The following is a 17,732-nucleotide window of genomic DNA, read 5'->3' on the forward strand; positions in this document are numbered from 1 at the left end:
GGTTTCCCAAGCTGCGGCTCCTGTCCCTCGGGTGGTACTGCAGAACATCAAAACTATAGAAACCTATGATATTCTCTTTTAGTTACCTTTAAGACTTATAATACTGCACATTAAAGCCTGATAATTTATTTAAAAAGTGTTGTCGGATCAAACACAGAGATCACGTGATTCCATTGTTCTCCTGCAGTCAAACAAAGTCAAAGGGAGCTGCAGACCTGAAGAATGTTTAGAGAAACTTAATCTGACATTGACACATTTTGCTACACGGGCTGATGAGAAGTAACAGCCAGACAGTTTGAATCGGCCTCACAGCTGCATGCACTTATTTTGTTTGCTGAGACACTGAAAGAAAATGTTTTTGAATATGTATAACCATTTATTGAAGTTAGTGCCAGTGACAGGATGAGAAGCTGTGAAACTGTTTTTGTCCAAGAAAGTCTCACAAAACATGAATATTTACAGTCCAAAATTAGAACACTGCACTATTTTTTTGTCATTTCCTTTCCTTGCAAACCTTCCCTCTGTATGATTTATTATCAAGTGAAATGATGGCGCATGACAACCAAACCGTGTTGCTGAATATCACGGAGTTGTTCTCTGATGTTCAAATTTTAAACTTTTCCTTTTGCTCTATTTGTTTTGTAGTTAGTGCATGAGTTCTGAGAAGAGAAGAGAAAAGGAGAGATGAAGACTGGAGCAATTTCTGTAAGATTAATTCTTCAAACCCTCTCATTTCAGCTGACAACCTTCATCAAGGTGCTCTTCACACTACAAGCTAATCCTGCGTGTTATTGTGTGTTTAATCCTGTGTGTTATTGGGAGTCTTCACCTTCACGGCTGCCTCTCTTTCAGCATGTGAAGTAGAATCAGAATTCCAAATTTGACTTGCAACTAAAACAAATCTATGGCGAGCTGTCACACTAACATTGCAGCAAACTGGTTATTTACCACAGCTACAGTTAACCCTTAAGTTTTTTTGATCAAATATGAGCAAAGCTGCTGGGCCCTTTGCACCCAAAGCCACATGTGCAGGTTCACAGGAACAAAGCGGCCCACCGATGAATCATCATGCAAATAGCAAAGACCCACAAAGTGACAAAGCACCCTGCAGATCAGATCCTGAGCTGTGATGGAAACTGTTTGTCATACAGGGAAACCAACTGATTGTTGTCATTTTTAGCGGTGGCCTTTGATACTTTTTGACTTTGAGACACTTAATATATGAAACTGTTTGACATATCCTGGAGGAGAACGAGCCTGTAAGGCGGAATTTGGGTTGAAGTTTCTCAGGCAGACACGAGAAGAAAAAATGGAAAACAAACAAAGACAAAATACCTAATTTGGGTATCAAAATATGTACATTTTTTATTACAAATATCCACAGACATGCAAAAAAATACTGTATAGGAAAAGTCAATTTAATATAAAATTCATATGGGTGCAAGTAAAAATGCTGCTTTGTATAAAAATGTTCAGACGTGAAGTGAAAGCCAACACTTTTTGCCTGATGTAGCAGAAATACCAGGTAAGGAACTACGCAAGACTAGGGTGGCAAGTTAGCGTGTCACATATGCATATCTTTGGTGAGAACACACACACCCACACACACATACACACACACACACACACTACGTGCAAGAAGTGTATTTTGCCCACGGTATGTACGCATGAATGCCACGAGCTTGGTCACACCTCATGCACCAGCGTCTTATCTCCTGGTAGCAAAAGCTTTTGTCGGCTTACTCACAGTGTGCACAGGACGTCTAAGGCACTTTTCACATTTGACTATGCCGCAGCCAGAAAAGAGGAAGTAAAAAGTGAAGTGCAATGTCCTGAGTCTTGACCCTCTCACCACACAGGCAGCCCCAAATGTTTGACACGCTATCGTTCCGGCAGGTGTGAAAATAAGACGGGCCATGAGAAAACGCCGGACATTTGAAGCTTTTGAGATGAAATAAAGCAGCTTCCCCATGTGATTGACACGGAGATACTGAGCTCATTGTGTAGAAGTGACTTTCCCCCCCTAATTACAAGATTTAAAACCTTTAATTCCGTTTAAAAAAACTGAACCGTGAAACAAACAGTCGCCTTCTAATTTGGTCTCACAGAAGTGCGATCGCTTCGCTGTCAACACTGAATAAATTGATGATTGCGTCGTTTGATGATTTCATAGCATAAAATTAGGGTGAAACAACCTGCCGTTTGGTTCTATATCCTTAAGCTTCGGGACAAACTAATTTTTCTCTCCCTGTTTTCTTGGTTTGCGTCCAAAAGTGAGTTGGGGAGTTCCAACCAAGCGAAACTAAATCATTTCTTTGCATCAATTCTTATCTTCCTGCATGATGAAACGTTTTGTTTCCTTCTGTATGGCTTCATCCATCTTAAGGCTTCTACTTTTGCTTTGGTCACTTCCATGTAATAAGATCATGGGCTGTGATATATGAGAAGGAAAAAAGCACATTAAAGGTACGGAAATATGTAAGGATTAGTTATATAAACTGTATAGATATAGATGTTGCTGATGTGGTCTTAACTTTTTAACCTGGGCAGCTGTGAATTTGTTATATCCAGGCTCAGTTCACATTTGTCCATGTCTCCGTTTTGTCCCTCAGTGACTCTGTCCCAAACGTGCTCGGCCCCGTTATGGCGTCTCATCTCACAGTTATCCCTCTCACTCTGCTCTCCGTTCTCCCTTATCGGTGATTCCTGGTCATGGATCCCTTCCAGCTCCTCCCCTGCCCCGGATGAATCCAGACGTGCTCCCTCTACTCCTGCTTCATCCTCTTCGTCTTCGTCCTCCTCCTCTTCCTCTTTAAGGGCTTCCGCTGCTCCGTCCAGACTGGAGTCGCTGAGGAAGGAGTGTGGCGTCTGCATATCCTCCATAGAGAGCGGGATCTCCTCAGCCAGGCGACCCCCCAGGCTCATGGCGCCCCCCGGCGTAAGGGGCATCTCCTCCTGGTCCTGGTCCGGGTCCTGGTCTTTGCTGCAGTAAGCGTAGCGGTGGTTCATGTGCTGCGAGTAAGAGCCGGAGTGAGAGAAGCGCTTCCCACACTTGTCGCACTGGTAAGGTTTCTCTCCAGAGTGCAGCCGGCTGTGTTCAATCAGATGGTGCTTATGCTTGAAGGCCTTGTTGCAGATCTTGCACTCATGTGGACGCTTGCCTGTAGCGGATACGGAGAGAGTTTAATCCATTTTAGCTGCGTTGCTGCCATGTTTCATTTCAGACATTTAAAGTAATGGGTTGGTTTGTTTACTGGTTGCGTACAGACCTGTGTGCTCGTATTTGTGTCGCAGAAGGGAGCTGCTCTTCTGGAAGGTTTTCTCGCAAATGTCACAAGCGTAAAGGCCCTCGTCTGTCTTCCTCAGTCTTTTCCTCCCTGGTCCTCCGTCTCCTTCCATCCCATCGTCCATTAAAGAGAGGTAGTCTAGAGCGCCGCGGCTCAGAACCTCACCCTGCGTTGCAAAACATGAAAAGTTGAAGGGTTCACTGCATTTCCTGTCGTGACACATACAGTAACAGAAACATCAGAGTGAAACTTTACTCACCATGAGCGCTTGTCTCTCCTGGTGGATCTTCTTCAGCATGACCTCTGCGTCAGTCTCCATCATGTAGGCCATTGGAGGGAGAAACCCTGGACTATTAGCCGGCCGGTTGAATGAAGCGGTCGTGACCCCATCGTGGCTTGAAAGGCCTAAACCAGATTGGCCGAAGGGGTGAAAACCATTATACATGGGCCCTGCAAACACAGGAGCTCCGGCCCCGCTGTAGACTGGGTGAACTGGCAGATGTGGAATTTGGGTTGGACTCAGTCTCTTAAGCTGCCGGCTCCCCAGCTCTCTCCTCTCTCCTCTGGCCCGGGTGCCGTTTACAGTTTTGCCTCTCTCTTCTTGGCCTGAGAGCTGCTTGGGCAGGGAGAGATCCAGAGGTTCGTTTTGTGCGTTGGCGCCAGACGGAGTGCCGGGTCGGACGGCCGTCGGGTTCTGAGGAGACGACAGATCAGGCGGGCATTTGGAGAGGTCGAGGGAGACGGGAGAGGTGAATCCCGAGGAAGGAATTCTCCTTCTGTTTGGAGGTGATGACAGTTCTGCAGAATGGTTGAGCAGCTGGCTCGGGCTTCCTCTCTCCTGGCTGGACCAGTGGTGCAGCTGAGGGGGAGAGTGCATCGCCACCAAAAGCTGCTGTGGAACCGCGTGCCAGTTGCTCTTCTCCAATGGCGATTTGTTCTGGGAGAGGCCATTGGTTGCTTCACTTGCTTTGCTGTTCTCTGGCTGCAGAGCAGATCTGGAGAAGAACACGGGAGGTGAGAGGTGATCTTTGCTGCGAAGGCCCTCGGGCGTCTCCATCATCTCTCTGTTCATCTTGCAGAGGTAGCGCTCGTGCTGCAGCAGCACCGCCACGTTGGGGAAAAGCTGCGAGCACCAGCGACACGTCACCCCGAACACTCCCCTCTCTGCTTCACCTGACTTTACCTCATCTCTCCTGTCACTCCTGTCGGGCGACGCCCTACTGTCATCCCCATTATAGATCGCCCTCTTTTCCTCTGTCGCCGCTGCCCCTCCGTCCATCTCCTCTTCTCTCTTTGCCTCCCTGTGGAGCATCTCTTGCAGCATCTGCTCAAACTTGGCCCCGGAGTGGAGATAAGGCAACAGGGTGGTCCCCTTCAGTATGCTGGCCCTCAGTGAGAGCTCTGCTGAGGGGTCCCAGAGCTTTGCTAGGTCTGAAGCTCGGGACAAAGCTGTGGGCTCCTGCAGTGGAATGTGATGAGGCTCCTTCTGTCCTCGACCCGCGGACCTGATACTATCCTGGCTCTGTGAAGCAAAGGGAGAGCCCTTGCCGTTGCTGTTCCTCCCCCCACCTGCAGGGGGAGACGTTGGGAACGAGTGGTTGTACAAGCTTGGACTGTGACCGTTAAACGCTCCGCCGAGCCCTCCCATGCTTCCTCCTCCGCTTCCTCCCCCGCCCAGGCACTTCTTGCTACTTAAGTGGGAGCTGTAGGAGCCGGAGTGAGAGAAACGCTTCTTACAGTTGGAACACTCGTAAGGTTTCTCACCTAAAAAGGATGCAGCAAAAACAGGAAAACAACATCGGTCACACTATGCCAACAACAGCTTTACATTCAAAACATCCTGTGCACTGCGGTGACCTTCCTCTATTTCTCACATATTCTCTCATCCTCTCATGAGTTACGATGGCTGGTTTTCTGTTTGCCTGTCAAACTGCTCCATGCATAATTTCACATAATGCAAAACTGACATCCTAAGTGAGGGTTGGCGACACAGTGGAAACAATAGTAAATTGATGTGCGAACACAACAGTTTTGATGTTATTTTGTCTCACCACTGTGGATGCGGAGATGTTCTTTGAGGTGGTGTTTGTACTTGAAGGCTTTCCCACACTGCAGACATTTGAACTTCCTGGTCTCCATGCTTTGGTCCAATGTGATGGCACTCTAGGGTGAGACAGTGTCACAGGAACATTGTTAATAGTTCTGTACTTGCACCTTGGATTTGAGCATTTGAAGAGTTAATTTACAAAAACAGAGCACAATTTTCAATTCAAAAATTCAATTTAATGTCAGGGTTTGGTTCCATGTCAATCAAACTTTTTATGACTTGCACATTTTGTTGGTACGCATTAAGCACTTCTTAACTGGGTTAGATGTTTTTCTAAATGAGCTCTTCATTTGCAATCTGTACATTTCAGGTAAATATTGGACATTTTACTTGACTATTATTCATTGTGTAGTTTCTCATTAAGACATTAAATGCAACACAAATTTAGCCCGACTGGTTGAAGAACTTTCTCTTCCTTTTGACAGATTCTTATCTCCCTATTCCAAACCTTTAATCACTTCATGAGATATCAGGTTATTCTTGCTGTGTGAGAAAAGCCTGGTATCTCCTTGATGAATTAACGCTTACGAGAAACATGACAATTCATCAAGATTGTCTGTTACATCTTGCCAGTGCCATGATATATGATATGAGTGTTTCAGTTATGACATTACAATCTCTTTCCGTTGACCTTCTTCTTCTCCTGTGTGCGTGTGTCTCTCTGGGTGTGTATGTGTGTGTAAGGGTACGTGTGTCACCTTGTCCTGCACTTGGTTGTGCAGTGCCAGGTGTCGCTCCATCTGTGCCCTAAAGGTGGCAGTGTATCCACAGAGCGGGCAGACCATGTGGCCCCCCTCCCTCTCCTGACAGTACTTGATGTGCTCTCTCAGCGAGGCTCCACGCTGGTACGTCCTGTGGCAGAAGGGGCAGGCCTGCTGGCTCCTCGCTGCATCTGGAATACCCACGTCCAGAGAGAGGTAACATGTTTAACAGACCGTGGAAACTCTCCCTACACTCATTCCAGCTTCCTAAATATAGCTACGGCAAATTATATTTCATTAAAAAAAGATCCTTAAAAACTCCTTTGTGAATTATATGACTCAGATCAACGTGCAGCATATGAAGAATTGGGGGACAATGATTGCTGGATGTTTCTATACCCTGAAGGGTTTGCGGTTAAATAAATGTCCAGAATCTAATGGTGTGTAGCTTGTGCTTTTCCTGTTCCATTCTCGGGACATCATTAGCATGTAGAATATGATCTCCCCCTGATGAGTCCTGCAGCTGAACACTCACACTCCAACTCCCAACTTCAAGGGCCAAATGTTCACAAAACAGGAGTCTTACTGTAGCAACAATACTCCAGACTGGTACCTGCGCTCGCTCACAAACTAACTAACTAACACCGACTAACATTGGGAAACAAGCAAATTGAACTTACATCTTTGTTTACATCACTTTTGTTTATGTCAATTGGGTTCACAGGACTATATTACAAATATAATCAGCTGAGAGATACAAAACAATACTTGTTGTCTTTTACTCAAGACTCTTAAATTATGAAGCGAAACAAACCTACATTATATGTAAGCAGTAACAAATGAGGTATTTTTACGTAATAAAATGCTAAAATGACTGAATGTCGGTTACCTATGTATTCAACTAAATCCAACTTTTCAACCTAAAAAAAATTAATAAAATATAAAAAAATATATAGATGTTTAAAAATATATAATAATAATGATAATGTTAATAATTTGAATCACTTATTTTATCTCCTACATCAGGGGATAATCCACTAATCCACATTATGTCTTCAGTCCTTATCAGTTTCTTTATTCTTCTTTGAAACTTCTCATGATAACATTTTGGCATTAGTATCCGTCACACAGTATTGTTAGTAAATACTAGAGTGATCTCGTACCTGCTGCGTCAGGCGAGCGGTGTTGAGCTCCTGGTGACCAGATGGCAGGTGGCAGCTCATCGTGTCTGCTGCCTGGGTGATACGCCACTGAAGCACCATTCTGGGATAAATGATCCAAGAGGCTGGCTGAGGTAGAGGCCTTCCTCAACTGGGCCAGGAATTCATAGTGGGCCAGGTCCTCAAAGGCATTCTGGGAATCTGAGTTCTTACCTGGAGACAAAGGAATTTGAGGAATTAAAGGGCTTTCTTTTTTTTAATCATACTTGTGATAGAGGGTGGAGGAGATGAATCAGAGATTGGCGGCGTACAACTGAAAATAAAAACCAGTCAAAGGTTTACTTAAAGACTGACAGACTAAATATTCTGGGAACGAGCCGGCCAGACCTAAAACTAGATGTTCAGAATTCCTCCTCGTTCGTACCCTTGAGCGCAGTGACAGGCAGGCAGAGACAGAAAGCCGCAGATGTACGTGAAGAAGCGATGGGCGCCTTCTATCGCGACTCGGCCTAGTCAGCTTCGCTTACAGCCACTCCGAGGAAGATTTTTCAAATGTTTGCAGATGTTGGCATATTTTGAGCTGTTTTTATGTGGTGGAGGGAAGAGCCTGTGTGGTTGAGTGTTGTAAAAACTCAGCTTTGCCTTCATCAGGCGAGGCCAAATCACACGAGGCGAAGGAGCTAAGTGATTGTTAGTAGGCAGGCCGCGTGAGCCTTTGATCTCCTCTAAATAAAAGAGAAAGCCTCGCATCGCGCAGTGCTGATTTCAGTACCGTAACGTCACCTCTTTGATGATTGGAAATATTGTGACTTTGTGTGGGATGAGTTCTTTTGTCATGCTTTCAGAATGCCGCCTTTTCAAAGAGACAGTGCGAAAAATGGAACAGCTCGTAGGGAAGGCACGCTTTCACACGGAGCTGCAGCCAAAGGTGTATGTGTGTGTGTATGTATACGTGTGTGTGTGTGACTTGGAAGGGCCTTAAGGAGCAGCAGGAGCCACTTACATTTGAAACAACACAGTTAAAGTGCTTATACAATCTAGTACACAACAGCCCTGTATAAGACAATATGGCTGTGTGAAGGCGGAGAGCTTCTCAGAACTCTGCTAACGTGTGAGTGTAGGTGTACAGTTGCGTTACTTAAGTACTTCCCTTTTCTATTTTCTACTTCAACATTTCAGAGGGTAATTCTGAGGCTTCTGTGTTTGCTTGTTTCTCTGCCTTCTTGTGAAAATCCCCCAAACTGGAGATATTCGACAACCTGACAGAACTAGTAATGTTTTAACTTTGGATATTTGAGGGAATGTACGTGTCTGAATCTATAACACATTCTTATCACATACCCAGATATTTCGAAATTCCCATTTAGTTAAGTTACTTACTGTACATCCTCAGTGGGTCCTGCTCCCCGTCTCTGTCGGCGGCGGATGTCACGGCGACGGCAGCGTCTCGCTCGGCCTCGGCCTCAGGTTCGGGTTCGGGTTCGGGTTCGACCTGCAGCCAGAAGTTCCTGTTGCTGGGGCTCAAGCTGTGAGGCCGCGTGGAGCGAGCGGGGCTGCCCGGCTCCTCTGTCCCCTCGCTGGGCGTCAAGCTCGTCTTGTCCAGGCTCTCCTGGCAGTCCTGGGGCTCCAGGCTCCACAGACCCACCTCATCCTCCCCCTCCGATCCCAGTGAGCTCACCTGCTCAGCATCCACTGTGACAGGACAAGAGAGGGAATGGGAGAGAGAGAGAGGGAGAGAAGGAAGAGGAGAAAGAAAGGAACAGTCACCATCCATATGTTCATTAGGGACATACAGCTCTGCAACATTATACAGTATTTTGAAAAAAGGTTTATGATCAAATATGAGGACCATGTGTCTTTCAGTGAAATGCCAATTATTATTTTGAAGTGTAACGTCCAAATATTTCTCTCTTTCTTTTCAACATCATTCAAAATGCAATAAACATGTGTTTCTTGTCATTTCAGATGGCATTTAGTGGGTTCAGTTGTAGATTATGAACAATGCAAGCCAAGGACTACGCTGCACAATTACTAAAAGGCTATGTAAGGAACTGAAAGCTGAGCGGGGGGGAAAACACAAGCAGAAATTCAAATAGGTTTAGCAAATTCTGAACGATATGATATATTTTGTTTGAAGTCGGAAAAACAAGAGCCACTGCATAATGATATGTTTTCGGTTGTATTATTTATTTGTGTTTCAGTTGCTGCAGTATCCAATTCCCTTAGTGAGCGAAGGGGAATGAAATTATCTTCATGTGAAGTTGTTCAATGTGTTTCTTATCATGAGATATTTCATATGGCTTTGTGTGGGTTGATCTGCGGATTATGATCAATACGAGGCAGATGTGCTCAGCTTGCAACCTTACAATAAAGGAGGCCTGGACGCTGAAATTATGACATTTTAAATATTGTTCAGTGCCGCTCCTCCGTGTAAAAGCACAGAAATGAAACGCGAATCAATAGTTTTTGTCGTTTTTTAACAATTTGACTTTCTAAATGGGCCTTTTGTATTGGAATTGAAGACAGGTCAAGTTCCAAATTTAGCTCCATTCACAAAAATATGCAACTTATTAACAACAAATTTGAAAATCTTCACATCATCTATTTATTCCCACACAGTTATGCTCTCTTTAAAAAGTGCTACAGTTTATTTGAAAGTAATTACGATGAAACGTTCCACAGTATTCTCTCCTCAATCTGTTCACGATATCACTTTGAACGTCACAAACAATACAACACGTGTTTGCTTCTGAGGAACAAAAAGAAACGAGTGTGAGCGCATTGAAGTCACATTTCGTACACTTATTGTCATCTTTACGAGCCCACATGCAGCTTTCTCTGTCTCGTACGCTGCGTTTATGACACTAAGGCGGGGAAGCAGCGCAGCAATGAGCGAAGTCAAAGAAATGATAAATAACATATTGTAAGTTAAAAGTGTGCCGCTGCACCCCGTGTGCCCAGACTGCAGCGGAGTTGGAGAGCAACGTTACTTTTTCCCATGGCAGAGACAATAAATGACAATCACAAACACATGCCCGGGATTTCAGCTGTAGGCTCTTATTTCCAAGGCTTCTTTGAGGACTCTCTGTGTTCCTCTCACTGATTGGCAATATCTAATCACAACCAAGTAATGACCATTTAAGAACACACATACACACTCTGCCAGTGCCTTTGAAATGTAGCATCGGAGCCAAACCGTTGTCAGAGAAGAGAGGGGAAGGGCAGGGGGGGCCATAATGTGACTTTAGTACGCTGGGCCAATTTTTGTGTATGTGCGTGTGTGTGTGTGTTATGAAAATATGGTTTCACAGCTCATTAACTGTCGCAAAACACAAGTGAAATTTATGCACTAAATGGTCAAAACAACATTTAATGATGGTAAGTGATTTTTATTTTTCAGTTTGGGCTCGAACGCAGTGATAAAAGCCAGAATGTAATGTAATGTTATGAATCATCTTTCTCGCACACACACACGCAAACACACACATATGCAGATACAACAAGAGTATCGCTGACAACATCGCTTTTCAGTTCTAGTCATAAAGCTGCAAGGTTGATCGAGGACCCATTGCGTGCGATCACAAACACACACCTAAACGCCCGTGTATGCGCCATGTTTAAAACCATATCAGCTTATTCCCCAATCAACCTACGCGCACATCTGTTTGTATCAGCAATTTGTATATGTAGCACCGGTGTGAAAGGCGACCTCGTACTAAAATCCTGGTTCACCCCCAGCGTCTCCAACTCTGCTGCGCTATCGTGCTTACACGGGCAGGAGAGCGCCACTTTTTATGGGGGATGAAATTGGTCATCAAACGCACTTCCCTTCAGCAGACAGCTCTGAAGTCGTGTGATGTTGTTGAGGTCGACCTCTCAGCCCCGCAAGAGTTTCCTGGGATGATAGGATGAATACCGCAGGGCCCAAAAAGAGAAAATCTGGTCCGGATTAGCATCAAATTGGCTCTAATTTTCTCTCCCGTGACAGTGAGTGACACTGAGCCGGTATGTGCTGTCATTAAAGCTGCATGGCGCTGGGATGGCTTTCATTATCAGGACCATTGATTTATTTATTTGGATGGCGAGTGCATCCTTGAGAAGAAAGGGTGTTTTTGTTTGATGGCGCGGGACAACAAAATGTCTGAGCAGCACAGGAGGTGGAGGCCCAACCTGTGGATGAATCAAGAGCCAGAAGGGACTCTTTCTTGTTTGTGTGAATTCAAACGGAGGTCGTGAGATGAGCATGTGTAATTTGAAGGTGCTGAGCTGCGAATGACACACAGCTCGGTGGAAAGCAGGAGTGCTATTTTGCATGCAGCGTAGCGTGCGTGGGAAGAACGTGACTCATATCCAGAGAGAGCAAACCGAACCGTGCTGCATCATGCTCCACTCATGTCCACCAGTCTGTCCTCCGGGGAGACATGATTCTGATGGTTTGACAAAAACAGTGCATCACAATCAAACCCTGCAGCAAGGATTAGTTCATTTTCTCTATGTTCTCTCTCTCTCCCCCTCTCTCTATCTCTCTCTCTCTCTCTCTGACAGAACATGTCGAGGCGCCGATGGCTCGCCTGCCAGAAGAAACGCCGCAAACTTTTCTTGGGCCCGGGACAGTCAGAAATGCCGTCTTTCGCCCTGAGAGCAGAGAGAAGCCAGCTGTTATCTGGGGACTCGGCACAGTCGCACGCTTTGATCCCACTTGGATCCAGATCTACAGTTAAGAAAGAGTTATTTTCTTCGACGGACCCACAGTTAAATCTGAATGGAAACAAATTGAAACAGAATGACAGAGTGTTTACACAAGTACCCGTTAAAATATATACTACCAATTAAAAATGTCATAGAAGATTAACAGAGTCTGAGCTACGGCTAAAACGGCACGGGGACGGTTTCCGCTCTGTTTATATCCCGGAGGGCATCGACTGTACAGTGACGGCGTAAACTGCAGTTTATTTTACAGTGCACACATGTGATCTGGCACTGACCTAGTAATTATGTGGCAAAGAGGGTAAGCGTGCAATAATTACTTAGAAATTACCTTGTTTGTTTCTTTTGGTTTTAAATGGCAACAAACAAGGCCAGGCCCAGTTTACTCTACGCTGTAATCGCCAACATATCTGCTGATTTTACAACTATCTGTGTTTTTTTTGACACATAAAAAAAGATCAGGAAATAAAAATATTAAAACATCTATAGAATTTTATTGATACTATTGTTGCTGACAGATTTCAGTGGTAGCCAAATATAATTTAAAAATAAAATAGAGTGGCGCATTTTCCTCATTATTACAACTACTTTATCAAAAAATACAAATAATACAGAAGTGTCCAAATGAACTGTATCCAGGTGCACTTTTAAAAACTATATGACATGTACACATTATAATTTAGAAGTATTAAACATAAATATAAACAAAAACTATTTAAAATTTGAGGACTACAGCTTGATTTTGCAGTTGAAGGACATTTGACACGTTAAGAGGATTTTCAGGTCTTTTTTGAATTTCTATTCCTATAAAAACAACAAAATTAACAAAATAACAAACAAATAAAATCCATGTTGTTTACGATACTTTCAGGCACCGTAACACACACATGTATGACGCAACGTATTGGTTTGTAGATACATTACAGTGATGTGTGATGCATTTCACACGGCCAAAAGCCTCAAACCAGCCTCCTACACACACTGCAGTATGATTTGAAACATGCACCTTAGTCGTAAAAAATACTCGCAAATATAGACAAATACACTGATGATTAACATCCTTTAAAAAATTACCTGTTTAGTTCATGTAGGTTAAAAAGCTCCTTCCATGCTGCTCAAACTGCAACGGCTCCACAGGTGTCAAGAGAAACTCATCACTTGCCATTTTAAACAGACTAAGCGAGCACACAGAGGGTCACCGACGCCCACAAACACACAGCCAGCACATGGAACACTTTCACAGTACCTATGAGCTCACACAGGCGATAGATCCCTTCTCATCTGCAGAGTGCATCCATGCTGACGACACCGACTGATCTTTAAAGATGTCAGAGAAATTAAACGTGTCATTTAAGAATTTCTCACTGTGGGAGTTCTCTTATTCATACCGGCTGTCGACATTCGTATACTGACTCAGGGGACTACCACAAACCAGAACAAACGCCTCCCACCTGATGTTCATCTTAGCAGCGGCTCAAACTGTCTGTCTCAGGCTGAAGGTTCTTCCTGTCTTTGTCCCTCTTTGGTTTGGTTTGGTTTGGTCCTGACCTGCTCTGATCAGCCCACTGATACCCGCGTGGCTGTTTTGACTGCGTTGCACTGCACACGCACCGAATACACACAGTCAGACCCTCAGATGATGTCATGGTGCATGAGAGAGAGTGCTAAATATTTAGTCAGTGAATGCAGATCAGAGGAATAAGTGAAGACTAGAGCTCTGTAAGCGCCTATAACCCCCACAATGTGGCGGTTATGTCAGATCATGTGACATACATCATTCATTCTGCTTTTAAAATTGACTTTAATTGTCTTGACGGAAAAACCACTTTGAATTTTTCTACTTGGGAATTAAACTCCATTTCAATTTAAGCGAATGCTTTACAGATTTTATCATAAATGCTGACAGCAAATTGAGGATTTAATGCTCTAAATTACATGTTAACCAATAGGAATTGTGGTAATGTGATGTTTGCTGTAGTTTTATTGCATTTCTGTGGCCAGAGAAGAGGAAGTGTGAACATTCTGCTCTAATGAGCGTGAAAATGAAAAGACTCAAGTTCAACTGATTACAGTTGTTTCCTAAGTGGCTCAGAGGACAGCAAACGTCTTTAAATGGCTGCTGAAGAGAGGAGATTAATGAAATGGAGACTGTCACACTATCTGATATGTATGTGTGTGATCTCTGCATTGTGGCTGTATGTGGTGTGTGTGTGTGAAAGAGAGAGAGAGAGAGAGAGAGAGAGAGAGAAAGAGGGGAAGAAGGGGCGCCAAGGAATTAGAAGAGAAAAAGAGAGCAATCTTGTCAAACTGTCCCTGACACAAATCGTCCGACTGATGTCGAACACTGAAAAAGACACTACAGTGGGAAATTCCCTCAGTGCACACACACACACACACACACACAGAGGGTACAGAGAATCAAGACTGTTTGTATCAAATGCGTGACAAGCACAGAAAGGCTATAGAAGCAAGATCAAGAGAGAGAATCATAACATAAATGTGTGTGTGTGAGAGTGTGTGTGTGTGAGTGTGTGTGCAGAGCATCAGAAGCATGAGCGTTGACGCCTGTGTGATGCCACGGCAGTAAAGTGGCGTCTCTGCGTCTTCAGATGTCCTGCTCATTAGGCGAGGCAGCAGCTGAGGGGGCAACATGTGCTCTGGAGCTCCAGCAGTAAACATCACACTCATTTCCACACATCGATTGCGGCTCTGCGCTACAATCCGAGCAAAAAGACAGAGACACACAATTTGGCACGGGGGTTATTTTTGAACCGACAACAAAAGCCATATTGAAACTTTGGCGCCTTTTAACGATTCTGCCATTGTTCAATTAGGACCCTTGTGACAGAAACACAGAAGCCCTTTATTGGCTTCAAAGCCGTCGAGCCTCCACTGATACGAGTCACAGAGCTGCATTATTAGTGTGACTGTTCGCTGGTGTTAGTTTCGTTCTTCACACACAAGCGACGAGGAGGATTTCAGAGATGGCTTTTGTAAATCAAAGACACCAACTGTGCTGCTTGCTGCTGCTCCACGCGACTTCCACTGCAGCCGCCGCTGCAAGCGACCTGGGGCCTCTGTAAATAGCCTTATATCAGCATAACAGATCTTGTCCCTCTATCTCTATCTGAGTGTCGCATCAAGTCACATAAGCACAGATCCACAGCTACTCTGTGGAAACCTGCTGTAGTGCGATGGCAGATAACAAGCAACAGTCACACCAGCTAAAATAATGCACAGCAAAAAACCACCGAGGCTCAACCGACTGTCAGATCATTAACAAGACGCTACGTTTCAGACTGGAGATGAAGGCTTTATCTGCTATTGGCTTCATCACCCTCAGTCTTTTGAGTTATTTCTCCTCCCATCTTTCCCTTTGTTATGATTTCCACCCACACTAACCTTGTATACGACATGTTCCATTATACAAAGTGTGACGTCAACTTAGAAAAAACGCTCTCCGTGTGTACATACGATGCATCTGACTCACTTTCTCGTGTTAGTGATGCAATAAGAACACAGTGTTTCGCTCAGAAGTACACATCAGTACAGCGATACAGTATGTAACACCGTGTGAAGCAGGAGAGTAAAGCTCCCTTGGGGAAACGCTTTCATCCCCTCTTGTAGATTCCCACCCAAGCCGTGTATTCTTAGACTGCGGTGAGTCAACTCTAGACATCCATGTTATATTTTCGTAGCCTATAATGATGTTAACTTGCACATAGCTCACAGATGTCTGCACACTGAGAGCTGACGGGGGGGGAAAGGGGTCACAGCTTTACTCCTCTACGCAGGTACATCACGTCGTTCAGAGGGTTAATTACACCTTGTTTGCTGCGTAAGCTCCCTGCGAGGGTGTGATGTGTTACCGGGCAGGAGCTTAGCTTTATGAGAAACACAGATCGCCCATTTCAGCGCTGTGCAAAACCACAAAGAGGGTTAAAAATGGATGAGCACCTCTGTCTCGCTGTCGTTGTACGGAGGAAGTAAAGAATATGGCTGAGAGAGAACAGATTATATTCTCATTCAATGTTTAAAAATGCTTTAAAACAGCAAAAAGCAAAGGACACAGATATAAATGTTGTCTTTTTGGTGTAATAAGCAGACGATCTGGATTTAAACTGAACTACAACAGTTTTTCAAAACACTTCAAGCTAAAATAATTATTACTAAGAGCAGCAATCACTTTTTCTGTCAGCAGAAAGGATGAAAGGTGTGAATAAGAGGTATGCAAAGACTCTTTGTGGTTCTCGTCTTCCGCCGGAGGTTTCCTGTATGCTGCTGGCTGCATGAATGTGTTTACCTGTGGACCACAGCGCTGACATTTAACAAACATAAATGACCTCGAATAACGCCGGCCTTTACCTGACGAGAAGAAGCGTGGGAGACTTTGACTCTACTGGGCAGTTTGCATCAGAACAGTCAGACTGTGGTTTGCAGAATATAGAACGCCTGATTTATACTGTTGTTGTCTCTTTAAAGTCAGAAAAAGTCTTTGTAAAACACCAAACTGCAGGGTAATACAAACGCATGCAACATATTAATCTACCAGATTTGCTCTAAAAGGAATAACAGTGCCTTGCTCAAGAGCAACGGCACTCAAACGGCCACCAAAATTCCACCAAAAGCAACAAAATATAATAAATGACACGAGGAGTTGTACTATTTTCCACCAAGGAACGTATTATTCTGTAATAGAATCACGATCAAAACGTATTGTAAATTATCTACAACAATAACAGAGCAGAGTTTTCCAGAGGCCCCCCTACCCGGCCACCAGAGGGCGCTTCGATGCCCACCGTTGGCACACGTACCACAGTTTGAGAAGCCTCCCACTGGTGTCATCCATCATCTGTCTCTTAATCACTATAGAGTTGATGTACAAACTATTTGCATTATCAGTCTAAACACTAATTTGCAACGTTTCCGCACGGCTAAGCAGCATTCTGGAATCCCCTGTGAGCTCATGTATCATTCACCATGACGCTGACTCACCCGCACTGGCTCTCCTACACACACCGTGGGGTCTCACACTTGTCACCCTGTTTGAGCCCATGCAAAACACACACACACACACATACACATACACATAGAGGGCCCATTATGCATCTGCTGCGAGTCAGAGCGAAAGGTTAGCTGGGTTAGAGGAGCACGGCTTTTACAGTTGGCCCCTGTGGCCTCGCGCTGGTTTCCGTGTAGCGACGGTTCCGAGGCTGGAATGCAGTAACGGGCAGAGAGGGACCCACGCACTCACCGCACTGTGAATCAAAACCCAAACTCCACTTCATTAGGCTCCTGTCATTGCAAAGACTCTCACACCACTCTATAAATACCCCCGTCTCCCCCCTCCAAATTTGTTTTCCCTCTTTTTTCTGTACACATGAAAATGCTCGGGGACCGTTCCAGCCGTCTGATGTGGCTCTTTATTTTGTACGCTGGCACAAGAAACCACACAATAGTGGCTCCTTTTGAATATTAAAACATTCTCTGACGGAACACAAAGTTTTTTAATAGGGATACGCGCTAAATAAAACTTCTCTTTGACTTTAACAGTTTTCTACAGTCAGTGTGGGATTGGGTTGGTTCAGCTTGGGTTGCAACTTTCAGTCAATCTCGGCGGGTGATTTGTAGTTGAGGGAGAAACAAGTATGCCTGGTATCCCACTGACTCTGTGTACTTCAGACGCCTTTATGAGATCCTCAGAGGTGTCTTGTGTGGTGTGGTGTGTTTGAAAGGGACGACTGACCATTAAAGCTCTCTAAGTCTCAAT

General features: G+C 44.5%; 1 protein-coding gene across 1 annotated transcript in view; it reads right to left on the reverse strand.

The window, feature by feature from the left end:
• Positions 1-1,344: 1,344 nt before the first annotated feature.
• The window catches only part of LOC142991236 (zinc finger E-box-binding homeobox 2), a 25,440-nt gene continuing 9,052 nt past the window's right edge, over positions 1,345-17,732 (reverse strand). Inside the window, exons 2-8 of the mRNA XM_076141289.1 lie at positions 8,636-8,947; positions 7,259-7,468; positions 6,093-6,286; positions 5,339-5,450; positions 3,547-5,051; positions 3,270-3,453; positions 1,345-3,161 (exon numbers count right to left, since the gene is read on the reverse strand). Coding sequence (XP_075997404.1) covers positions 2,530-3,161; positions 3,270-3,453; positions 3,547-5,051; positions 5,339-5,450; positions 6,093-6,286; positions 7,259-7,468; positions 8,636-8,947 — 3,149 coding nt within the window. The 3' untranslated portion in view covers positions 1,345-2,529. The remainder of the gene's footprint in view (positions 3,162-3,269; positions 3,454-3,546; positions 5,052-5,338; positions 5,451-6,092; positions 6,287-7,258; positions 7,469-8,635; positions 8,948-17,732) is intronic.

The sequence above is a fragment of the Genypterus blacodes genome, unplaced genomic scaffold (assembly GCF_046128005.1).
Source record: "Genypterus blacodes isolate CSIRO-AG114 ecotype Tasmania unplaced genomic scaffold, CSIRO-AGI_Gbla_v1 ptg000017l_1, whole genome shotgun sequence".
Classification (NCBI taxonomy): Eukaryota; Metazoa; Chordata; class Actinopteri; order Ophidiiformes; family Ophidiidae; genus Genypterus; species Genypterus blacodes.